The following is a 26,425-nucleotide window of genomic DNA, read 5'->3' as shown; positions in this document are numbered from 1 at the left end:
GCTGCAACCCTGGAGCTGCAACCCTGGAGCTGCAACCCTGGAGCTGCACCACTGGAGCTGCACCACTGGAGCTGCACCACTGGAGCTGCAACCCTGGAGCTGCAACCCTGTAGCTGCAACCCTGGAGCTGCAACCCTGGAGCTGCAACCCTGGAGCTGCACCACTGGAGCTGCAACCCTGGAGCTGCACCACTGGAGCTGCAACCCTGGAGCTGCACCACTGGAGCTGCACCACTGGAGCTGCACCACTGGAGCTGCAACCCTGGAGCTGCACCACTGGAGCTGCACCACTGGAGCTGCACCACTGGAGCTGCACCCCTGGAGCTGCACCACTGGAGCTGCAACCCTGGAGCTGCAACACTGGAGCTGCAACGCTCATCAGACTTCAAAAGAGAGAGCAGCTCAGAGCAACATGAGTCAGAAAAAAGTTATCGGAAAAATAACAGCAGATCCCAGAACTGAAGATAACAGAGAAGTTTTACAGGATGCAGACAGAAGGAGGGACATGAAGAAGAGAGAGAGAGGAGAGAGAGGGAGGGAGGGCGAGAGGGGGGGAGGGAGGGAGGAGAGAGGGAGGAGAGAGAGAGAGAGGGAGGGGAAGAGAGAGAGGGAGGGGGAGATGAACTGTGACTGTACAGCAGCAATGATCAGAAATGGTTCAGTCCTCAGCCTTGGCTGCAAACGGGGTTTAATCCTCTTACACTGTCTCTCTCTCTCTCACACACACACACACACACACACACACACACACACACACACACACACACACACACACACACACACACACACACACACACACAATCAGCAGAACAGGATATGAAAAAAAAATCCATCCATCTCTCTCTCTCTCTCCCACATCACGAGATGCTGGGATAGACGCGGTAACCATAGCGATAGTAAACCTATTCCATTTGGTTGTTTGTTTTGGGCTTTTAACATTAATCTCACCTCCCATCTTACACACAGAGGTAGATTTGCACACTTTTCATGTAAAACGTGAGTCCCGTCCTGCTGCTCAGGCAACTTTCCATTAGTTCTGTCTGATCCCAGCAGCTTTCCGACCTCTTTCCTCTCTTCCATCTCTCCCTCTGCTGCCAGAAACAGTATTTTCACGTCACGCAAACCAAACTAGAGCGAAGAGGACTCAGATCTTTCCTTCTTCCTCGGCCCATTAGCCACATTTCCTGTTCATAGAAGGCTGGTAGCACTTTCAGTGGTTTGGCTAGCAAACAGGCAAACCCAGCCTGCTCCCCCTGTTGGAGGTAATTCAACTCTTAAATAACAGCATTTAGACAGCATTTCATCATCCATCAATAACACCTGATGATTAAAATGAATGAGCCAAGAAACCCCGGTGCTAATGAGGACACGCATGTGCTCATCTCTGGCCCAGCGCTCCCACGGCTCCATCCTTAGAAAGCTGCTCGGTTGGACCCCTGAGCCCACATTAGTGGGAAAGCTCATTAACATGTACCGGAGATCATCCAGATGGACTGTGAAAAGCCCGGCTTAACACACCCTCCTGTGCTCAGCAGAGTGCACGTTAATGTCACTGCGCGCACACCAACAGCCCGAGTACGTATGGGGACAAGGTCCATGCCGGATTTGGAAGTTCTGCTCATTTTCCTGACCCACGAGGGATCATCGTTCCGTTAGGAGGAACCAGATTAGGCGAGGGGACGGTTGGGTTAGGGTAACCCTAACCCTAACCTAACCCTAACCCTAACCTAACCTAACCTAACCTAACCCAACCCTAACCTAACCCGAACCCTAACCCTAACCCTAACCCCAACCCCAACCCGAACCCGAACCCGAACCCCAACCCCAACCCTAACCGAACCCTAACCCCAACCCCAACCCGAACCCGAACCCGAACCCGAACCGAACCCGAACCCGAACCCAAACCCGAACCCGAACCGAACCCGAACCCAAACCCGAACCCGAACGCCAACCCGAACCCGAACCCGAACCCGAACCGAACCCGAACCCAAACCCGAACCCGAACCCCAACCCCAACCCGAACCCGAACCCAAACCCGAACCCGAACCCGAACCCGAACCCTAACCCCAACCCCAACCCCAACCCGAACCCGAACCCGAACCCGAACCTAACCCTAACCCACCCTAACCCTAACCCTAACCCTAACCCTAACCTAACCGAACCTAACCCAACCCTAACCCTAACTCCAACCCTAACCCTTACCCTTACCCTAACCCTAACCCCAACCCCAACCCTGACCCTAACCCCAACCCCAACCCTAACCCTAACCCTAACCTAACCCTAACCCCTACACCCCCCTAACCCAACCCCTACCTTCCCCCCAACCCTAACCCTAACCCCTACACCCCCCTAACCCCAACCCCTACCTTCCCCCCAACCCTAACCCTTGCCCCAACCCCAAGGTCAATCCTAACCACATACCTACTCGCCATTCCACCAAAGTCTTCTCTGACTGGGCGATCCAACTCTCTCCCCTATCCTGTCCGGAACTTCTCGAGCCCTGGCTAATAGCTCCCCCCCGGGGGGGCCCTCACCCTCCGCTCTCCCCTGCTATCCCGATCAGTAGGCCAGTGCAAAAAAAAGTTTTATCCCAAACCCTGAACCCTAACCCCTAACCTAACCCTAACCTAACCCTAGCCCTAACCTAACCCAACCCTAACCTTAACCCTAACCCTAACCTAACCTAACCCTAACCTAACCCAACCCTAACCCTAACCCTAACCCTAACCCAACCCTAACCCAACCCTAACCCTAACCCAACCCTAACCCTAACCCTAACCTAACCCTAACCCTAACCCTAACCCAAACCCTAACCCTAACCTAACCCTAACCCTAACCCTAACCCTAACTCTAACCCTAACCCAACGGGGCGTCTCTGACGAAGAACCCTTCCTCTGTCTTGTTTTCCACCCGCTCCTCAACTAATCAAAGGCGCTTTAACAGCTCAGGACGCACTAACGGCGTCCGGTCCACCAGCCTGAAAGTCCTCTGAGGTTGCCTGACGGCCCCATGCTGGAGCCCCATGCTGGAGCCCCATGCTGGAGCCCCATGCTGGAGCCCCATGCTCGGGCCCCATGGGCGAGACCAGGGCCGGCCGCTGGGCCCATGAATCACAACAGTCAACAGGTTGCGTGATTAAGGAACAAATGAAAAAGAAAGTGATTCATGGGCCTAATTCGGCCCCTGGAGTCGGGACTTTCTCCCCGTCTTCTCGGATCATATATTCTGGGCTACACCCGCTCTACATACGGCTGACCACAACCTTCCCAGCGGCGGCTCATTAGCCCGCGTTGTAAAGGGTGCCAACAACAGCACCGCGACACCGCCGACACTCTGCGTGGGCCGCTTTGAATTAGCCCTTTAATGAAAACCTAGTGCTGACCCGAGGATTGACTGCCTGCCTACCCAGAGAGGACCGACAGCCGCCTCCACCCGGAATTTAAAGACTGATTATTCTCTTTAACGCAGGGTTAAGGACTGCTCATTCATCCTGTCCAGCATGCTAATAAGGTAGCACCTGTATGACCCAAACGCCGCCTTCTGATCATATTAAACAGTTAAGTGTGCGCCGTGTTGCCGGTACAAATGACCTTTATACAACTCAGGATTGGCTTTGGTACACTGGGATGACACGAATGTTCTGGTACGTCTGGTTTCCATCAGGTGGCGGCGGGAGTTTTAACGAAGCAGGTTCTGGTGTTACAATAGAGCCAAGGATGCTTTAAAAACAGCCGTGCGAATCGGGGATCAACTAGGCAACCGCTGACCACATCCAAGAAGACAAGAGAGGCCGTATTAACCAGCTGAAAAGACGTTTATCGCCACCTAGTGTTGAGGAGGAGGACATGGTCCCGCCAGTTAGCCGATTTTCTTCTTACTGACTGACAGGTTTGAACTGAGATCTAGTGACCATTTAGCTGAAGTTACCTGCTAAACTGTTCTGATATGAACTAACTGATTTTACTTTTAAATGTCAGCCTTGTTTCTGTTGAGGGGAAGCTTCGCCCATTAGCATTTAGCATTCATCTCAGTCAAGGACTGCACATATGTCTGTTCAATATGTTGAAATCAAAGCCAAAATGGAATAAATTAGTGGAGAAAATGTAAAACGGTTCCCTCCCGCTCACCCCAAGGCTGTGGCCGGGGGGGTCGGGGTCGGTTTGGTGGTTTGTATCCATCTCTTTTCCTGGCTGTAAGCGTTTCTCCATCCACAGTGAGCGTAATCAAAATATCGTGCTTGCGTAAGCATCGACAAATCGCCGACGGTGGAAGGCAGATCCCAGAACAGTGACGAATCCCAACCTGGACACGCAGCAACTGTGAGCTCTGATGTCCTGTGACAAGCATGTTTGTGGGTGGGGGGGGGCCGCGATGCTTTGGGACAGCAGGGCCGGCCTCAGCTGAAAGAGGTTGCTGGTGTTGGTGTCCGCCGAGGACGCTGATGGACAGCACAGCGTCAGGAGACTGTCGCCGGCCATCGCGTCAGACGTCTGACCCAAGACGATGACGCCGCTGATCTCCGCTCCACTATGATCCAGACTACTAATACAGAACCTCCACTTCTTAGCTCAGCCGTGAGGCGGAAGCAGCTAACGAATTAGCTTTGATTTTAAGTCTGATAAAAACACATTTTGATTTGAACTTTTTATCCTTGAAACACTCTTGAATTAAAGAAAACGATTGCCTCTTGTGGACATCTTGGCCTTTTCTGACTGCTTTCGGGTCCGGGGGAGGGTGCACATAAGGGGAAGACAGGGTGGATGGGTCGCCAGTTCATTTATGGGTGGGGTAGCTTGCTCAAGGGCACTTCTGAAGGGGTTCTGGCACCTTCCCCTACAACCGGAACCCCTGTGCTCGCAGCCCAGTCCCACACAGACTGAGCTACCGCCACCACCCGTGTCAACATAGCGGCGTTTAAAACGCGCTTCGGCGCTGGTCTGGAACACTTGGATCAGGATTACAGCCGAGTGGTCGTCCTGGTGACTTCACAGCGAAGAAACGTGCGAGTGCAGAAATTATTTATGGCTGCAGCAGCGTCAGGGAGAGGGGGTTTCCTGCACACGCTCGTTTCTGGCGTTCCATCCCATAATGCCTCGCTCTGATCTGACTGCACCGCCTGAAAACGCCACAGAGGCCCGCGTGTCTGCGCACTCACAGAGGTGTGAAAACCGTCCTGGAACGACACCGTTCAGACACGGAAGCGTCGTTTCGCTACGCTTTCTACACGCCCTTGAACGCGCAGACACGTGCGATTCCGCCCCTGCGGCGTTCTCCTCCAGACCAGCGGCGAATAAGAGCAAACCCGTGTCAAACTTCAAAACCGTACGTGAAAAAGAACAAAGCTCCGTTAGGCCCAGCGCCGCGGCGGCGCAGGTACCCGTGGACGGCGGGAGCGGCGAGGCGAGCGCGGGCCGCTAGCGCTGCGCACAACTGGCGAGGGAGTCAGCAGAGGGTCAAGGGGGGAAAAGTTCAGCTGGTTTGAATGAAGAGAAGAGGAAGAGTCCTTTGAAAAGCTGCACACAAAGCGCAGCCCCTGGTCCGTATGGAGCGCCTTTATATACGGTAGAAAAGCTGTTTATTCAGTGGGACGATTTTATCGTTCTTGAATTACTGCTAGCTTATTAAAAATGTTGGCTTTTAGTCCCGACGGTGACCTTTCAGAAGCATGACTTCCTTTATCTGCCTTCACGTGACGCAAATGCATTTACTTGAACAGGTTAGTTACGGGTCAAGGGAGCAGAGGTCGCAGGATTTACATGCCGGAGCTGCAGAGGACCAACTCAAACCGGCTGAAGCTCCGTCAGCAGGACTCCAGCCCCATTACAGCGTGCTGCTAGCGTTAGCCTGTTGATTAGTGCGCATCTTAAAACACAATCGCCAATCCAGCGACCAAACGGGAAGCATTTGTTTGCTAACAGTGCAGGCGCCTCACGATATTTTTATTTTTAGATTTTCCATACAGATCGAAATGCTAAATGCTAAATGCTCCTCACACGTCCCTGTTGAGGAGAGCAGGCTGGGCTCAGCTCAGCGGCAGCTCCATCGTGTATCTGCTCTTTTATTCATACGCCTATATTTTATTAATAAACACGCATTATACACACGCATGCATGCAAGGTCGCATGTGTGTGTGATCTATGTGGGTCCGAGGGAGGGTGAGCGGCCCCGACACACATCAAACACACCGCTGACGTGTTTATGTTGCGGTTTATGTCGTCCCGTGTTGATGGGGACGCCTCTGCAGGTTCACATATACAATGTAGAATATAATATATATGATGTCACACCCGGGTGGGAGGGGAGACTGACACGGCTGCTCGGTGGCGCTGGGACGCTTTAACGTGCGCACACGCGGACGCAGCTCCAGCGAAGGCATTTGGTGACATTAGCTGGTCACAAACTCGTGGTTGAAGGAATGATCCGATTTTTCTTGGGTGAAGCGGTAGAGAGGGTTTTTCGACACTTCGGTTTAAACCACAAGGCAACGCGCCGCTAGCTCCGCCCGGGCGCCACCCCTCGCCCAAACCACCAGCCCTCCATCGCTTCTGAACGCCTCGCTGCAGCTGTTGATGCATGTTTGAGCGGACAGACGTGGGGAATCTACAGGCTGCAGAGCGTATTAAAGGCGAATCAAGAATCCTGATACGTGACAATTGTGTGACTCCACAACCGCAACGCCGACATCTGACCGGACTAATGAGCCGCGGCGTCTGATGCCCGGAGCGGCGACTCCGTCAGCAGACAGAGAGATGTTTGTTGAAGCTTCGAGCCTCGGCCTCGAGTCCAACACAAATGATCGTCATAAGTAGATAAGTTGTACCTCCTAAACTGTAAATTAGTAGCGAACAGACCAAAAGTAATTCAATCAAAATTCTCATCACATCATGTGTGTGACCCTCCACTCAACCTTGGCCTCCGGCCTCGCCTCAGCTCGCTGGCTAGAGCCGTCCAAATGTACCTCGGGAGTCGGGTGGCGACAGGGGACCCGGATGGAGTCCCTCAACATCAGCCATGAGAGTGCGCTAACCCCAAAACACGGGCGCTCACCTGGCTGGTGCAGCTCGTCACATCGGCATGTGCACGGTAGATCCGTGCATAAATGGCCACAGGTCACATGCACGCGTTACATAATCTGCCCCGCCTACAGCCAACCCACTGTAAATCAGCCTTAATTAAGTTAATAATGCACTTCTGGAGCATTTGTCGGCAGACAATGAGCGTTTTGTAACATTAGACCGCCTCCTAATAGAAGTCACTAGCACCAGCTGCGGCGGCGGCGGCGGGCAGCGCCATGGAGGGAAAGAGGGGTCGGCCCTGCCAGGAGGACGGAACAACGGACGGATCCTCACCAACACCAGCCCCAAGATGCTGCTGGAAACATGAATGACCTCACGCTCATTTTAGCTAATTACCCAAGACTTTAGGATTACGATGAGATCCTGACGCACGGGTTCGACCTCACCATGCGCTTGGTCATGTGACCCCCTGGGAGAAGATGGGAGAGAACCGGTTACGTCATAACGTCCTCTGGGGAGCAGGAGCAGAAGTTTGCGGGGGAAACTCGCCTGCATGTGCAGATTTGGGTGATACATGCTGATAGCTACAGCGGGAGGCCCTCTGGGGCAGAGAGGAGAACAGGAAGTGACCATCCATCCTCCCCAGGTCCGGCTCAGCCACTGTGGCCGGCAGCGGGAGGCCCGCGGGCCCACATTGGGTTCCGCTGATTACCAGGCACAGAACGAACGGTGCCATTTCTCTTCTCGCTCTCGGGAGCGCACACGTCGACCTGTCGCCCCGGCGACCAGTTCTTGGACGATCGTATCAGTTGTTATTAGGAGCGGACCAAACATCTCTGCCGCCTCTTCCATTCCTTCCGTCATCGGGACAGAAGACGACAACAAGCGTCTTCCTGCACGCCGTCGCCCGCGGCGGTGGCGGCGAGAGCGGACCGGCTGAAGTGGACCGCCGCCAGCCACGAGTCCATTTTGGGAAACGGCACAACGTGTCTCCCAAATTCCCCCTTTTCATTCGTCCGAGCCAAAACAGACACAAGAGCGCTCTCCGCCACTTCCTACAGCTCCCTCTTTCTCGCCCTAATTCTCGCACTAACCCTCCTTTCCTGTGAAGCCTCACAGCCTTTGTGTGTGTGTGTGTGTGTGTGTGTGTGTGTGTGTGTGAGAGAGAGAGAGAGTTTCCCTTGAGCGAGCTGTTAAGTGCAGCCTCCTAAAAACTCCACAAAAGCCCATTTACATCAGCTGCAGCAGCCTCACTCATGCGCCACACAACGTACAGAGTGACACTAACATTCACAGACACACACACACACACACACACACACACACACACACACTTTTCACACTTCCCTCTGGGTAAACGAGGCAGAGTGGCGGAGGCGAGCCCGGGATAAGTGATACAATGATATCCAGGCCCGACTTGTCAGTGGACTTGAGAGAGGAGATGAGGAGGAAGAGGACGGTGGGGGCGGGGCCAAGCAGTGGTCGCTCTGAATACAGGAATTCTTCTTCATCATCTCACACTGTCACTGCGCATCATGTTCAAACTCTCGCCTGGCAACGTGGGGGGGGGGGCAGAGAGGTGAAGGGGGATTTGGTGGGAGCTGAAGGGCAGATATAATGACCACACTCTGCTTTCGTGCTGCCGTCTCCTCTCTCAGCACCATACTCTCCGGCCAGCCTCGCGCTCCCGTTTCTGCCCCCCCACCCTCTCTCTCTCTCTCCTCCATCTTCATCCCTCCATTTGTTCTTTCTGTCTGTCACGGCAGCACTGAGTAGCTTTCAGGGAGCCAGTGAACTCATTTGCTCCCCCCTCTCCTCTCTCTCTCCCTCTCTCTCCCTCTCTCTCTCCCTCTCTCTCCCTCTCTCACCCTCTCTCTCCCTCTCTCTCCCTCTGTCACCCTCTCTCTCCTCTCTCTCTCTCTCACCCTCTCTCTCTCTCTCTCTCTCTCTCTCTCTCTCTCCTCTCTCTCTCTCTCTCACTCTTGCTTTCGTCACTCCGGTTTAAACGAGGGGACAACACGGCCCTCTGGGCTCGTCGCAAGATGATTAACTAATAGTTCCCAGTTATTCGGGGATCCGAACGTCGTGTGCTCGGCCACACGAGCGCTCCCGTCCGTGCACTAGGCCGGCTCTTCAGATCACAGCCGCAATACGTAAAATCCGCGCGCACGTTCGCGTGTGCGGGAGCGCCGGTAGCTACAGACGGCCGCGGTCCCGTCCCCGGGAGCGGTCCCGTTTCCAGGAGCTCTGTCCGTTTCGCTCGGGCCGCGACCCTCCTCCAGAGCGTAGCCTAGCTTTGGGCCTAACGATGGCGTTCCCCCGCCAGCGTGTTTATGGTATTAATGAGCACGGCGGCCACGCCGGCGTGCGTCGCCGTGTGTGTGGAGGCAGGAGCGAAGCCAGCAGACGTCAGCGCTGATTGATCGGAAGAGAAGTACCTCCAAGTGGCTGGGTGCCCCCGCCCCTGCATCGGACCACGAGTTGTTGCTCTTATGATGGGTATCAGCGCACTGAAACGAGGCCGAATGGCTAAAAAACAAACCAAATCAGCCAGTCGGGAGGATAATGGCCTGACTTTGTGTGAATAGAGGACGCAGCCAATTCAAATACAGGAAGTATTGTAGCAGCATTAAATCAGCCAGCTGCCTGAACAGCCATGCAGTCTGCCTCCATGTTCCCTTAGCAGGCCACTTTATGGACAAGCTGACATGAAAGGAACCTATTTGACAGGATTTAAAGACCACGTGTGCTCTTGTGGTGTTGGTGTCGCTCAGCTGATCTGCATAAACCGGCTGTTTTATTTTAAAGACTTTAGATTCGGGACGACCCGCCCCTCCAGGGGCCGTTGCTTTATTGGAATAAAAACACGCGTCTGAATTGGTTCTTAATCAACAGACGAAGCTGGAACACAAGCCCAAGTTTGCCTGCTCATTACAGAAGTAGACTAATGTTAATTCAGATTGCTGCCAACATAAAGTCTATGAGTGAAGCGTCTGCTGCTATCCACTAATCTGCTGGACAAAAGCGCTTTACTCTGATAATTAGTCGGTGTTGGGGACGTTCAGGCCACAGCTGCGGGGTTCCAGTCGACATCTCGGGGCACTTTTCACTTTTAGAACCAAATGCAACCTAAGTTCCATCGAAATATGGCGTTTATGTCCTTTTACTTGAGGGTTTGCTCGGTTTTCTCATCCTGAAGAACAGAAATCGACATTTCCATGACCAAAAATGGCCAGTTTTTGTAAGGACAACATATTTTTGAAGATAGCCAAAAAAACCTTTTCAATAAACCGAGAGCTGCGAAGGCTACGGGAGCTTTCTTAGCATCTGCTGGCAGTCCAGTACGGTGCCTTCAAGGGCCCGTCGATGAATACTTAATACAAAAGAAAGCGAATTTGAGGAAAAACCATATTCCTGTTTCCTATAAACGGGGATATTCAGGAACCTTGAGGATGTTCACCTTGTCAGAATCAGCCGCTCGGGCTCCACGTGTGCAGAAACGTTGCTGGTTCTCAACATGAACATTCACCGGATGAACCAATCAGCACCTGCTGGGACTAATAAGTCATTCAGTACTTTAGAAAGGAGTAACAGAAATGAGTGATGTATTGCGTTTTTCCAGTCAGGAGCTCGATGAGAACGGTAGATTACACGCTCTCGGCAGCTGCCAGTGGCATTAAAACAATAAAGCATTATGTTGGATAGGTTATGGCAATATGCTCTGCACATTCATCAAATGGACAAATAACACTCGGACCAAATGGGTAAATAGCACGCTATTAAAGCGCACGGCCGTCTGCGAGAGTATCGATTCATAAATAGGAGGAGAGGTAACGCTCCCTCTCATGAAGACTTCTGCTCACGCATGTTCCCCAACCTGCTTCTGTCAGGAAAACCATCCGTCTCCCTTCAACGCCAGGAATCAGCCAAACGCCGACGTCTCAGACACGCGCTTCTCCCCGGCGGCGGAGAGAAGCGGGCATCCGTCCGCACGTGATGCTAATTACAAACACGCGTGCATAAAAGCACAGAGCCTGCACACATATCCTGCTAGCGTATATACACGTGGAGGGTGTCGCTAATCAATCACAGGCCCCTCTCGGCACAAGCGTTAAATATAACACGCGGGCTAAAATGCAATCGGAGGCGGATAAACAAGCGGGAGGCTGGTGCACACACGTGTGGAGTGCACACGCGTCCAGCAGGAACCTTCGTTTAGCCGCCGTGTCGTTAGTTAGCGCTAGTTAGCGCTAGGAGCCCGAGTGGACGTGGGTGGTCCCCGGAGCCCTCGGCTCATCCATCAACTAAAGTGTCCACCCAAAACAAACCGAGCTGTGTTTGGAAGAGGGTTTCGCCTGTTTATTACGGGAGTCGCGTGTTTGTTACCACTCTGTAAAAGGGGAATATAAAATCATTTTCATTGGTTTGAATTAGCAAACCTCTCCGATGGAGCGCGAGGCCCGACAAAGCCGGGCAAAAAGGACGAGTCCGCGTCTCTGTGAACGGACGCCATTGTTCCCTCAGCCGAGGCGCAGCAGGTCGGACGGAGCGGCGCTCCGCTCTCCATATGGCTTCAATGGAATTTATGTTGGGCAGGCACCAATAAGCCAAATCTTGTTAGCAACATTATATCATTGGGGCCAAATCTAATTCCAGCCCCAGTGTTTAAGTCATCGCTGACTCTCTCTCCTCCGTTTCCTTCTCTTCTCTCTACCTCCCTCTGTCCTTCGCTCCATCTCTCTGTGTGAGTGTCACCTGCCCCCGGAGCTGGCGACGCCGGGTCTCGGCCTTGGCGTGAGAGCTCTGTTTACCCTGACTGGGGGCTTTGTTTTCCCTGTGAATCAGTGTGTGCGAGAGTGTTTCGGTGTGTGTGTGTGTGTGTGTGTGTGCGGGGGGAGAATGTCAGAGAGTTGGTGATTTGCTACATCAGCGAACGTTCCGGTCCTGAGATCCAGAGTGTGTGAGTGGACCAACGGAGTGGACTAATGTTTGGCCTGTCGCCGCTTCACCCTTTAATAACTAGTTCATCTCCGTTTGTGTCCGGTTCTACACTAGTTTGGATAAAACCTGCCAAAATGACGGAGATGTGTGTATCGGTGTGTGTGTGTGTGTGTGTGTAATCAGGTTCAAGGTCCTCTGTGCTGGGTTTGTGGAGCAAAGGGGTCACAGCTCGCAGCTGAGCTGGATCCCATCTGCCTCTGCCCATCTAAGCGTCACGGCAAAATGCACACGCACGTACGCACGCACGCACACACACACCTACGACAAATACTCGAAGTTCACGTTAAAAAAGTGCAGGTCTCATCCCCGGCAACTGTAAATAATTGGTTGGATTCCAAGTGTGCGTTGCCGGGAGTCCCGGGGGGACGTTTATCATGTGCGGGTCGTATGTGGACGGGGGGACGGGGACATGTTGACGGCTGCCTTGTTCCCATTGAAAGCCACAGGAAACGTGATCTTCAAAGGCAGTGCCAAGAAGATGGTTTCACCACCATTCCCAGTGTCCCCTGCTTCCCTTTTAAAGCTGCTCTTGTCCTTTTTTGGAAGCTTTATCTCGAATTTGAGCGTCTTCCTGAGCAGTTTACAGAGCTCACACACACACACACACACACACACGCGCCCGCCGCCAACGGACCACGGACCCACGGCGTCTCCACGCGCGCCGGTTCATCCGAATCACCGCCGCCAACAGAAGCTCCTGGACTCTGTGCGCGGCAAACGTGATTTCATCGGCTTCATTTTGGAAATTACAGCACGGCCGGCCAATTATTGTAATTTTTTACCGGGCGCAATTAAATAAACTGCGTCCAGCTGCAAAAACCAAACGCAGGAAAACTGACCCTTCTCAGTCGGGCCCTTCCCGCGGACGCAGGACACATTTGCTACATGCTACAGTGCAGAAGTGCTGTGATATTAGATTAGCCTACAGAGACTGAAGCCTCTCTGTCTGACTGGATGGATGAAGGAACCAACAAGTCCATCACGGTCCCTGCGGATGGCGTCCTCGGAGCAGCTCAAGGCGCAGGACAGAGTGTGTGTGCGTGCGTGGGGGGTGTATTTTGATGTAATGTGATCTGTAATGAATTTTGTGTTGCATTAAAGGGGCGGAGTGGGGGGGACAGTACAAAAGGCGACTGACTAGCAGTGTCCGGGAGTCTCCGACATCTAATCTAATGAAGAAACATGGACCGGGAGGGTGGTGGGGGGGTGTATGTGGGGGGGAAGAGTGATGAGGAGAGAGAGACGGGCGGGCGCACAAATGAAGTTAAGTCCGAACAGAAAGAACGGTGGTGGGGGGGGGACTGGAAGTGGCCGGGGATGGCTGGGGTAGTGGTCAATGCTAAAAACATTAAGGCCCCGTGACCCCCCGTTGTACCCCTACCACAACACATTCCCTTCCCCAACACACCTCGGCCCTGTGGCTGTATCTGTGGAGTCCCTCTTCTGTCCCACACACACCCACACACACACACACACACACACACACACACACAGGGAGTCAAAGGACCTCTTGTTCGTTTAAGCAAAGAGGAAAGAGAAGAAGAGCGAACCACCACTTCCTAAACGAGTTAACCATTCGGACTGTCAGGGCCAACGGCGTGTCTAACACACACACACACACACACACACACACACACACACAACACACACACACACACACCACACACACACACACGGACACACACACAGAAGAAAGTTTGTGGAGATTTGCCAACATGTAGCTCAGGCGATCAGAGTGTCATCCAGCACTGCCTTATGAGTCTGGTAGCAATGCATGCTGGGTAACGCCGTGGTAACAAAACGAGACGTGGGGCTGCGCTGCACACTTGAAATCTATGTTGAAATAACAAAATTCAACAATCAGGCGGGTTTAAAAGGCTCGGACGGGGTCCAAGGCGCGGGATTGTCCTCATAAACATAGCAAAAGTCTCGAAGGGGGTGTTTCTGGACAGGAAGGTGGGGAATTAGGCAGAGGAGCATTTCCCCATCACATTCCTCACCTGTGGCCGATCCCACGATGTCCCTGGAGGGCGACTCCGACATGGCATCGGCCAGCCTCTCTCGGAGGCCCTCCTCGCTGGTGTCCGCAGAGCCCACGTTGTGCCTCGGGATCCCAAAACTCTCCGGCCAGCTTCCGCAAACTTCCAGCAGGGTCATGCCGCGCCCATCAAACGGACCTGCACAGGGAGGAATCAATGGTCACATGGAACTTCCTGCCTCTTAAACCTACATTTTCTATATGTACAATGGCCATTGGCTCCATATTCTTCAGCCATTCCTGAATGGAGTCACGAGGGTTGTTGGATCCTATCCCAGCGGAAGCTGTATTAGCATGCTAATTCGAAGCATCGCCTGAGCCTTTTAACAGCATAATCACAAATTTCCACATACACGTAGGCTGAATTCAATATTCCAATAGCTGCCTTCTACCGTCCCGGTAATTATATTTCCTCACATGCGCACGCTGATCTGCAAAATGAAAAAAAGGGAATTTATGCTAATTTGCAACACACTCATCAGAAAGTGGTGATTACTGATTCATTAGCTTAGCCAAAACCAGCCGTTTGTCCATTTTTCCGTATGAATCACACGTGGAACAGACCTGGTCTCTCTTCGCTAGTTTATCTGAATGATTTCGGGTTTTTACCAGTGCTGAATCTTTGGTTGTGAGTCGGTGGGTTTGTGTGGATGAATTGTGTGTTTTAGCTGGAGTGCGTGTCAGCCCCAGGACAGGGTTCCGGTGCTCCTAAATTTCAATAAAGTTAAAGATAAGTGGCTGATGTGGTTGATAAACTAGACACAGTCATCCAGCAGACCATCTAGGTTAATGGCTAAACACGCACACACACACACACGCACGCACAACTTGTAAGCAAAACACAATCTTCATGCCTGTCAAACCGAATCCGCACAGACCAACACTGCACCTTAATCTTTTCTCCTTTCTGTCTGCTGTAATTTCTGCAATCAGAGAGATCTTGTGCTTTGGAGCCAGAGAGTCTGCAACCTGTTTCTGTGTGTGTGTGTGTGTGTGTGTGTGTGTGTGTGTGTGTGTGTGTGTGTGTGTGTGTGTGTGTGTGTGTGTGTGAAAGTGTGGCCAGCACTCTGAGGTGATAGAGGCAGAAGGGAACAGTTTAACCCTGCTGTCAGACCGTTACTCAGCACTCAGAGAAACAGGCAGAAACACACCCTCTCCCAGCTTTAATTTCACTTTGTCTTCCTCATTTCTCTGTCTTTTCCGTGCAGGAAGTGCAGCCGGAACGTTTGGGAGCAAACTCCCTGTGGCCGGCTCCTCTAGAAACGTGGTAGAAATGAATGTTAGCTTGATCGCTAATGCTCTTCGCCTCCGCTCGGCGAGGGGAACATTTACTGCGAGAGACAGCTGGATGAATAAACAGATTCCCACTAAGAGCTACGGCTGATGCCAGAAAAAAGGCTGTACAAGGCTAATCAATGCAACGGGTTCCGTAATGGTCCTGCAGAGCAAACTGATTATATTCTTCAGGAAATGACATAAAAGAGAGCACCAGCCCTCCCAAATGAACCGTTTTTAGATGTGGGGCAACGTTTAATGGCTTCATCCTTGACAAAACCTTCAAGTAGGTTTTGTTCTGTCCATCCGGAAGCAGCAGAAGCCCAAAAAAGTGCAACACACACACACACACACACACACACACACACACGGTTGTGTGACACATACGAATCCACGAGAACACAGCCTAGCGGCCGTTAGCTTTGGGGGGGCTGAAAGGGAATTCTTTGAAGAGCAAAAAGGGGATCGATGGAGCACAAACACCCATTTTCCTTCTGAAGTGCAGGGAAAGTTATCAGGAAGCTCAGCCCGCTGTGTTTGAATGTGTTTGTATGCTTTTGGGGGTGTGTGGGCGTTATCACGGGGGGGCCGTGCAGCCTCTCGCCCTGGCATTAGCACCTGTCACTGGGCTGCAGCAGGGCTGAGATTGACCAGGCCACAGGACACACACACACACACACGCACACACACAGTAGTCAGCTCCCTGATAGCCGGAGAGCCAGGCAGATCAAAGGTTTCGACAGCGGTGGTTTTTCTGGATGATAAGCGCCTGGCAGAAGGTCAGGAAGAGCTTGAAGTTTATCAGCGCCGGCTCTGGCCAATACGGGGGCCTGAAGGCCGGCGCTGATAACTGCCGACCAGTTCAGACATGTTTCCCTGCTACTGTACGGCTGCTGGGCCAGGACGGGAGTCCTGGTGCCGGTGGTGTCGGACCGCGCCAGGTCTTTGTGTCTTCATCCACCCCCTAAATCACAGGACGTCTCCACGACCCACGCTTCATCCTCGCCTGAACGCATCAGCTCTCCTCAGCCTGTGAGCGGAGCCTTCAAATTCTAAAGTGTTGGACATGTCACAGCTGACGCGTCTCTCCTTGGCACCCAAATCTGTTTACCGCCTGCCCCCCCCCCCCCCACCCCCTCCATTTTCATTTCTGCCTGTAAAGCCTTGGAAATGTGAGGAAGTGTTGGCAGGAGGATCCAGACGACTGGAGGGTGTCGTCGTCCTCCCGGTCCTGTTAAAACCTGACGGGATTAAAAGGCACTCTGCATCCAGCTGCTGGCCCCCACCGACTGGCCCCACTCACCCCCCCCCCAGCCGGCGCTGCCTTGCTTTAAGGGTTAATCACATCTCATCAGACACATCCAGGATCCCACTTTCAGCAGAAATGGGAAATAAATCCAAAGAAATCCATTTTTTTAAGGTGGACATGGAGATATTTATGAACAGCTTTGAGTAATAACTTGGACGCTCAACTCCAAAGAGAAGGAGGTCCACACTAAAGAAGCTTTCATGCCCTTCCTCCCCCCCTCCTCCTCCTCTCTCCTCCTCCTCCTCATGCCACTGTTTCTGGGTAACAAGTGCAGTTAAAACACAAATGCACAGTTAAGTTTAATTCAATTAGGCTTTACTGCGAGCAGGTCGATCAGACTAATTCCTTTATTACCGGCGCTGTATTAGTAATGGTGTGTGCATGTGTGTGTGTGTGTGTGTGTGTGTGTGTGTGTGTGTGATGGAGAGTGAACCAAAGCAGTGTTCCTGAGAAGTCTGGTGCCGGGAAAACAGGAACAGTCTGTTACTAGCAAACAGGTCATAAATCGGGTGTTACTTCAACACCGAGTTTATTATTACGAGTTCATTAGGCGCGCCTCGGAACGCTGTGATCCCAAACTACAATCGCTCGGCAAAGCTGCACCGCTCGGTCAGGGAAAAGAGGTTTTGGGATGGAAGCCAGTTTTCCTTCAGTCTTCTGTGGGGTTACATGGTTGACAGTCGGTCAAACTGTGCGACTGCGTTTGTTAAAAATAAGAAAAAAAACATCAAGGGAAAGTTGAAATCCTCTTTTTGAATGTAAATTGAAGTGGTTGGGTGAGCTGGCGCCCCTCCCAGCGCTGACCTTGTGCTCCAGACCTCTGCTGAAAGTACACTTGAGGCGGAGCTGAAGGACCCAAACGCATGTTTGCCCCTGATGTACATAAAGCTGTAGTCATTAGCGAACCTTTGGCCCGGTACATCGTCTCAAACGTACTGCAAATACTTCAACAGCTAGCATAATAAGGTGCTAATGCTGCGTTTCCTGCTTTTCCTGATTCTGTCTCGTCTCCTGAGCATAAAAGGGGAGATGTGAATACATCCATGTGCGCAGAGGAGGCTGCTTCTCAATCAGCCTGGTTACTGTCGCCGACGTGGCGGCCGACCTTCATCACAGCAGAATTAGGAGGAAAGGTCGGCGTGCGCCACTCGCATTAGCCTCATCCGATTCTGAGCGTCCATGTCAGCGCGGCGCTAATGCAGAGCCATTCAGCCTCCACTACAAGACAACTTCACCAGAAAACACTTTCAACAGACTTTCACTCATGCACACGCTTCTGTGACTGTGGCATGAACCCATTCTGACAACCCTTCGGGCCTCGTGTGTCTATTTGTGTGTGTCAGAGAGAGAGAGAGAGGGGAGAGAGACACAGAGAGGCGGCGAGAGAGCGTGGCTCCGCTGTCCTCGGGGGCAAAGCGAAGAGTGCTAGCTAGCTGGCAGAGTGGGTTTGTAGTGCAGCGCTAGTGTTAATGGAGATGTAAGCTCAGAGGATTAGCACCCATAGGCAGGTATGTGTGTGTGTGTGTGTGTGGACCTGCGTGTGCGTGTGTTCGTGACAGATACGGCCTTTCTTTCATTACATTAAGGCCAGTGCTTCTAAATCATTTACTCCCTTTGCCGTCTCACTGGTGTCAGCTAAGTGTTAGTAATCCCTGTCAATACCAGGATCTGCCTCAGGGCACTTTACTCAGTAACCCGTCACCCCCCCCACACACATACACACACACACGCGCGCCTGCAGAAACATATGGCAGTCAGATATAAAGATCTGTTGGAGACACATTAACCTGTACGCTGTTAATTGCGAGCGAGTCGGCAGTTTAACACTGGCTAAGCTAATGTTGAAATTAGACTGCGGAGATGCTTTTACGACTAGGATCTAGGATTAATGTATTAATGGGGTGTGTGTGTGTGTGTGTGTGTGTGTGTGTGTGTGTGTGTGTGTGTGTGAACGGAGCAGGTAAATGCAACAGTTTGACGTGGAATTTAGCTCTTTATCAGCGATAACATGGGCAAAATCAGCACTGAGAAATGGATTACCAGATGTAATAATAATGTTATTACATGTTAATCATCTTTAAAGCATCATACCAAAAGGTACAGACTGATGGCACATATGGAGTTGATTTAAAGTCGATTAATGATTGTTTCTAAATGTTGGAAGTGTAGGCGGCGCACCAGTGTTCCCGGTCCCGAGGGAGAAGGGACCGGGAACACCAGGAGGAGCATCAGGAGGAGAACCTCTCAGGGCTTATTCCTAACCTCAGCAGGTCAGCAGCAGGTGGTACAGATGTGCCGCCTCCTCTGCCAGGACGTTTGTTAACTGAGCAAAGGCGAATCTGGAAAACACCATCCTGAAAGTCCTGCTCCTCCGAGCCTGATAAGAAATCGGAGCCGAATTACTCTTAGAGTGATCTTTAGTGTGGCCCTGAAGGCACCAAATGCTCCATGTTCTGATAAAAATGTCCATAAAGCAGTGATTTTGGTGTAGAACACTCCAAAAGATCTGCCCGTTATTGAGAACGACTGCACATTTACACAGAGGCAGAGGGGCAAGTAATTCAATATGCTGATAGGAAACAGCCGACAGTAATTAGGAAATGATCTGCATCAGCGTGCACAAAGACGCATCCGAGAAAAAAACAAACCCAAACGCATCATAATTCCTGAACAAGGATCGGATCCTTCGCCCGTGGTGAACGTCACCGAACAGGGGGTGGAGGGGAAGAAAGGAGGGACATTTTAATAACGAGCTGAAGGCCGGACACTTTGGGACCGTGACACGCCGGCCGCGCGGCTAACGGTCGCTAACGGTCGGCTAACGGTCCGGCGCCTGGATGTAGCGACGTGGCGGCTTCTTCCATCACTCATTCCTCGCGCCTCAGATAATCCGCCAGTTTCCTCAAAACCAGCATCCCCGTCAAACCGGTCCAGGGACTCTTTCATCCGGCGGGTGACGTGGCGCCTCCGCCGCCCTCCTCGGCGCTGCACATCGTTTTCCGTCTAACCAAAACAAAGATCGGGGCGCGCACGCTTCACGGTGCTAGCAGGACCGGCTAATTGATTTCAGGCCAGATCAGGTTGCTGTGTAATGGAGCAGGCTAACGTGATGATGAAGCTGGGATGGTCATGGCGATGACTTTCACAGGCACTCCGGCCTCATTTGTTTGTTTGACAAGCAGGAGTGTGTGTGTGTGTGTGTGTGTGTGTGTGTGTGTGTGTTTCTCCATTTGGCATAAAGGATATGGATTAAGCTATGGAGGTGACAGATGATCTGTTTACAGCAGAATGTTTGCTTTCTGCACCATATTCAATTACACAGTTTCCGTGTGTGTCAGCGCCCGTGGATACGCGCGTGTGTCAGAAAGATGGATGTGTCCATTCCTTGTCATCTGTGTTTTACAGGCGGCGTTGAGGACTCGCAGGCCTTTATCAATCACCCCGAATTCGCTCATTTCCTTCCTCGCCGCGCGTCTTTCTGCCCCGTCTCACCCACAATCCTTTGCTTCTTATTTTTCTGGGAAGGGTTCCAACCCAAATCTAAACTGGGGTTGTCCGCTGTTTACTGGAATTGCGATACAGCACAAATAAATACCTTAGTGATATTTACACAGCAGGGTCTACTTATATACAACCCCCCGTCCCGAGGTAAAGGAAAGAGCTGGGTGGTGGTGGGGGGGCTGCTGTGGTGCTCGTACCCCACTGGGGGGTGAAGGCAGCTCATCAAACCCCTGATTCAGTTTGACTTTCCCGCCGCTTCTTCCACATACATTTGTTTTGTCTGAGCGTTCCAGGTCACGCCCCACTTCCTGTCAGCTGCAGGAAAAGCTCTGAGGTGTCCAGAGAAGAAGAGCGTGCGGCTGGACTGAAACATCACGCCGCTCCGCTCGCCGTGGCGTGCCGGCGAATATTGAACTGGGCCCGGGCTCCTCTCAGGGGGGTAAATGAAGAGGATTCTCAAAGCTACGACCTCATGTTCACGGAAATCCTCCTAAATCCTGTCGGATCTTTACGCCCTGCCTCGCATAATGTGTCCCTAAGCTGACCTTATCGCGCCACGCGGGGGGGGGGGGCGAACAGTCCAGTTTGGCGGCGAGTGAGCAGGAATGAACGCCGATGTCGGCGGATCACTTTGTTCCTTTGACTTTCCCGCAGAAGAAGAAAGTTCTGGCTTTGATGTGAGCGCCACAGAGGGAAAGAGGAAGCATTATACAAGCGCCACTCCGCCAGCCTCTTCACTCCAGGCGAATAAATCCTCCATTATCGTATTTCTCTCTCTTGGGTCTAAATTCAAGCATCTGACAGGGAATTAATCGGACTGGCCGCGGGGGCGGGGCTCATTTCATTTCCTCGCCCACTTCGGGGTGAATTGTGCTGTAAATGAAGCAGCCACCTGGGAATGTCCTTCTGTCCTCTTCCCCCTCATCTCTCTCTCTCAAACCGCTCCGCTGCCGTCACGGACGCCAAGCGGCGTCGGAAGGGAAAAAAAATAGGCCTTCTTGGGATGAAAGTGTTCATGCTTTTGTGCGTGAATGTAAATATGGACCATGAACTGGGACGTTTGGATTGGTTGAGCTGGTCGCTTCAGCTCAGGGTAAAACCTGTCAAACAGACGGCATAAATAGATGTGTGTGTGTGTGTGTGTGTGTGTGTGTGTTTGACCAGCTTGTGGGCAGCTAACCCTCCTCAGGCCTCTAAACAAGCACCATAAATTCAGCCTCCACTTACCTGCAGTAAAAATGTCAGGACCGGTGCTTTTATTAGGCCACACACACATACACACACACACACTGAACTCACTTAAAGTCCCTAAACACACACATCATTACTCCCCTAAACACACACAAGCCTTTTTGCCCCCCGACTATTTGCCATCTTCCATAGCAATCGAGCAACTTTATATTAGTATTGACATGCTGGTGGGAGGGAGCGACTCCATGCTAACAACATTAACCACAGAGATCCAGTCACAGCCACTCACAGTCATTTAGCCCCCCCCCCCCCCCCCCCTAAAAATATACACAGACAGGAGGAACTAAATAAAAATATCATGCCATGACATCGTGGAAGGTGGAAATGAAATTAGGCCTTTAATGTCACGGAGGCTCATCTTCTCTGAAGGTTATTTCCTGCCAACATTTCAGCGCCTTCCCATCATGCTCCTGGACAAATGCGGCGCCATCCCATCATGCTCCTGGACAAACGCGGCGCCATCCCGTCATGCTCCTCGATGGAGCACCTGAGGGGTGAAGGCTACACACACCTCCAGGTTCAGTCCGACCTTTTTTCTGCAGCTTTCTTGTACGACCGGAAACAAACGGACATAATTTCAGCCTTCTCCAAACAGTTTGTGCAGTTCATCGCGGTCCAGGAAGCCCTTTTTTGTGTTCATGCGCAGACATGCGAGGCCTCTGTGAGCCTTCACCCCCCCCCCCCCCCCAGAAGTCATCGTCTCAGATGCGAAGGGACGGCGAGTGTTAAAAACACCAAAAAAGACCCAGATGAACCAAATAGTGTCATAATATTTATCAGTGACATATAGCAAGCCTTTGAAGTGTGTGTGTGCGCGTGTGTGTGTGTGTGTGCTTGTGAAGATGTAACCTGCCACAACACACAAGGTTAAAGGATGGCATGTATGCATATTCCCCTTCCTCAACCTACACCAGCATGAAAGTAAGCAAGCGTCAGTGACCTTTGCGTGTGTGTGTGTGTGTGCTTGTGAAGATGTAACCTGCCACAACACACAAGGTTAAAGGATGGCATGTATGCATATTCCCCTTCCTCAACCTACACCAGCATGAAAGTAAGCAAGCGTCAGTGACCTTTGTGTGTGTGTGTGTGTGTGCGTGTGCACGCGCATGTGTCACATCTGGGAGTATAATCAGTGGGCTTCTTTCAAGAGCTGCCAAAGCAAACAGGCCAATAAGGAATCCACTTTACAGACCATCGATCTCCGCTGGCAACGGCCAACACAAACACACACACACATGCACACAAAGGGATGAGCAGACACACACTCCCCAAAAGAATAGCAAAAGGTCCTGCTGAGTACAACACCCACCGACCCTGCTACTCTCACGCACACACACACACAAGATAATAATTAAAAACCCTTTTTTCTCTTATTTCAGACATCGTTGTGGTTCCAGTCGCTCATTTTACTGAAGATACGGCTGCAGTAACAAATGAGGAATGAGTAGGAAGAGAGACAGCAGAGATGCTGACGATGCACAGCAACCCCCCCCCCCTCATAAATAAGAAACAGGGGTTGAAAGTTGATAAATTCAAAAGCCCAATTAACGATTTCTCACAGCGGAGACGAAGGACGGGCTCTGTTCACCCCCGTGTAAACAAATCTGCTGCTTCTCTGGGGTTCCGTCTCTCCCCTCTAACTAGACGGCGAAACACAGAGAAAACAAATAAACAATGGAAATATTGTAACGGGGAGTTTCTGAATGATTCAGGGCGTCCCACACCGAGGAGCCATCACTGTCCAAAACACTTCCAGATGACCCTCAGACAATAGAGAACACAAGACCGATACGTCACCCGTTTACTTTGGGCCACGATGGTGAACAACAATAAATCCCCCTCTCTCTCTCTCACACACACACACACGATGGTGGAAAAGGAAACAAGATAAACTGGACTGATAGGAAGCTGCATATTTCTGAAAGCCAAGATATAATGTGACCCACCAACAGGTTGTTTTCACAGTACACACACACACACACACACGCGCGCACACACAGGAGACAACCCTCATTGAGAAAATCAACGAGCTGTGCTTCTCCCGAGAGAGAGAGAGAGAGAAGAGAGAGAGAGAGAGAGAGAGAGAGAGAGAGAGAGAGAGAGAGGAGAGAGAGAGAGAGAGAACACACACCCTTAATATCTCAGCCAGTATCAGAGTGAATTGTGGCTCCTATCGAGCTGTGAAAGTGTGGGAAAACACCAGTAGTGTGAGACAGATGAAAAGTTATGGTATTTATGTGTGTGTGTGTGTGTGTGTGTGTGTGTGTGGTGTGGTGTGTGTGTGTGTGTGTGTAAAAGAGAGAGAAAGTGACATTGTGAGAGAGGCTCATTGACTTGACACCGATTCCTCTAAATCAGTAATCAGAAGACCAGATGGCCGTAAAAATAAGAATTTCTCTGTGGAATCATTGAAAACATCACTGAAAACATCTGGAGGTGCAGATCGCAGAAGTAAAGAGTCGTAAAAAATCGGGTTTGAATTCCTGACGGGAATCTTCGCTCTTTATCCACGCAGACACAGACCCAGCTTCTGAATCCTCATTTGAACATTTGGAATCGGAGAAAACAGCCCAAAGCTTCGTAAATCGGACGCCTGGCAGAGAAAAAGAGCAGTTTGTCAGGTTGCCTGGGCAACACGTGTCAGATACGGCGGCTCAGGAGCCTAAATTAAAGAATGAAAACGGGGAAAAAAGGGGCACATGTGCTTCGGTTTTAAACGCTGCAGGTCACCGTGCCTCAAAGTGCAGCGATTGTGAACAGAATTCATTTCTTCTGGGTTCCAGAAAACCCATTAAGGCCACGGCTCTGGCTTTCATAGCCTGTTACTGGATCCTGCAGTGGCCAATCAGACGGCGCCGCCACCGTGGTGACAAATCAGCTCTGAGAACCCCAAACTTTGATCTGTTTATGCACAAATCATGCTCAAAATACTGAAAATTGGTGTTAAATACGGCCCAGCGATGGAGGGGGGGGGGGTTGTTAAATGCAGTTCTGATTGACACTTTAGTGAAAGACCAGGAAATCAGACGGTGATGTCACTTCCTGTTCTGCACAGAGCGAGTAGGAAGACAAGGGAAGATGAAAAAGGACAAAGGGGGGGAAGTAACCATGTACAGATGGACTCTGTGTGTGTGTGTGTGTGTGTGTGTGTGTGTGGAGGCAGCTGCAGGAAGGATCCTGCTGAGAAAGAGCAGAACATCTTGTCATCCAATGTGGCCCCTGCATCAAGACACACTCATGCAAACACACACAGAGACACACACACATCAAAGGGTGTGTGGCCAGCGCCGTTCCAGCACTGTGGCGGCAAAAGGGAGGCAAACAACAACAGTGTTTTCGCAAGCATACACACACACATACATACACACACACACACAGACACACACACACACACACAGATATCTGACTCATTTGTGTAGAAACACATGCTATTACACTTATAAAGTATAATCAGCTACATTTGCACACACACACACACACACACACACACACACAGCCCACATACACACACACACACACACACAGCCCACATAATGGGCCATTTCAGCACCAAGACCACAGCTAATACAGTAAATGACAGAGCAGCACTGGGAGACAGCCAAGCTAAATGTGACACTGATTTTCTATGTGTGTGTGTGTGTGTGTGTGTGTGTGTTTACCAAACTAGTACCACCACCCTACAGGCCGGGGCCCAGATACTGGCGCGGCCTCTGCACCGTTAGGTTTCCCCCGTCTCACACGGGCACATAAAAGGGAGTGCACGGCACAGGAACACGCACGCCGTCCTCACACAACACGACTGCGGTGTCGGAAACTCTGACCGACGTGTCAGTGGAAGCATCAAAGAGGCGTAATAACAGAGAGGAGAAAAACCAGTCAACAAGGCAGCTCACACCAGTCCAAAACACAGAAGCACGCTCCACTGAGCAGCTCCGGGGCTCCGAGGACAGGACGGCGGGGCGAGGACGGCGGGGCGAGGACGGCGGGGCGAGGACGCCGGGGCGAGGACGGCGGGGCGAGGACGCGGGGCGAGGACGGCGGGGCGAGGACGGCGGGGCGAGGACGCCGGGGCGAGGACGCCGGGGTGAGGACGCCGCTTTTCTCTCAAGTTCTCAAAATGGATCCAGCTGCGGTAACACCATGTTTCCAACCGGGACGCTCTCCGGCCTAAAGACCGATAATGAAGGCTACCGACTACAATTTTCAACCACAGCTATTAGCTGAAAATGGAAAACCATGTCATCTTCAAATGGCTGAAGAAATTTTAAAACATCCACATTTCCCCACAATTGTAGCTCAACTTTTCCCATTTTCCTACAAAACATTTCACTTTTTTTACACTGACACTTCTCCCGGATCCCTTCAATGCCATCGCCTCGCTGACTGGTGGGGGGGGGGGGGGGTCCCCCCGCCGGCGAGTGGCGCCCGAGCTGAAGCTGCAGGAGCAGCTTTGGTGGGCAAAATTGATTTTTGTGTGATTATTTGGCAACAAACGCACATAAAACAACTCTGCGGTGGGTTTCTGCATCCGCGCCATCATCTGAACACACGAGTGTCCCATAAATCAAGTCTCCTGCTGCGCATGTGCCTCCGCCCCTGCTGTGCAAATTTGTCCAATTAGCCACGGCCCCCGGGGAGTGTCCGCACACACACGCACACACACACGGCCCCACAATCTAGTGTGAAATGGGGCTCCGCCACAGTGTGAGGATGAAGCGACAATAAAACACATTTCACGGCCTCCATGGAACTGGAGCCAAAACACGGCACTAGCTCCGCCCCTTTAATCTCAGCATTCTACACACACACACACACACACACACACACACACACACACCATCATAAATCCACACCACGGGGAGGAGACTCAATCAACGCCCTCCCCGGCGTTCCCTCTCCGGCATCGGAATGTCGTCGGGCTTTAATTTGTGACGGATAAATATTGAACTCCTTTTTTTTATAAGTGCCGTGACTGTAAACAAGATTGTTGATCATCACACACTAGATCTTAACTAAGATGGGGAAAAGTGTAACG

At 51.7% G+C, this 26,425-nt stretch overlaps 1 protein-coding gene across 1 annotated transcript in view; it reads right to left on the bottom strand.

Annotated features, from left to right (window-relative positions):
* bcas3 (BCAS3 microtubule associated cell migration factor) overlaps positions 1-26,425 on the bottom strand; it is a 175,055-nt gene that overhangs the window by 4,151 nt on the left and 144,479 nt on the right. The window contains 1 exon segment of the mRNA XM_057050594.1: positions 14,017-14,193. Coding sequence (XP_056906574.1) covers positions 14,017-14,193 — 177 coding nt within the window.

Source organism: Takifugu flavidus, chromosome 12 (assembly GCF_003711565.1).
Source record: "Takifugu flavidus isolate HTHZ2018 chromosome 12, ASM371156v2, whole genome shotgun sequence".
NCBI lineage: Eukaryota > Metazoa > Chordata > Actinopteri > Tetraodontiformes > Tetraodontidae > Takifugu > Takifugu flavidus.
The sequence above is the reverse complement of the archived record's forward strand: the minus strand, read 5'-3'. Positions and strand labels throughout refer to the sequence as shown.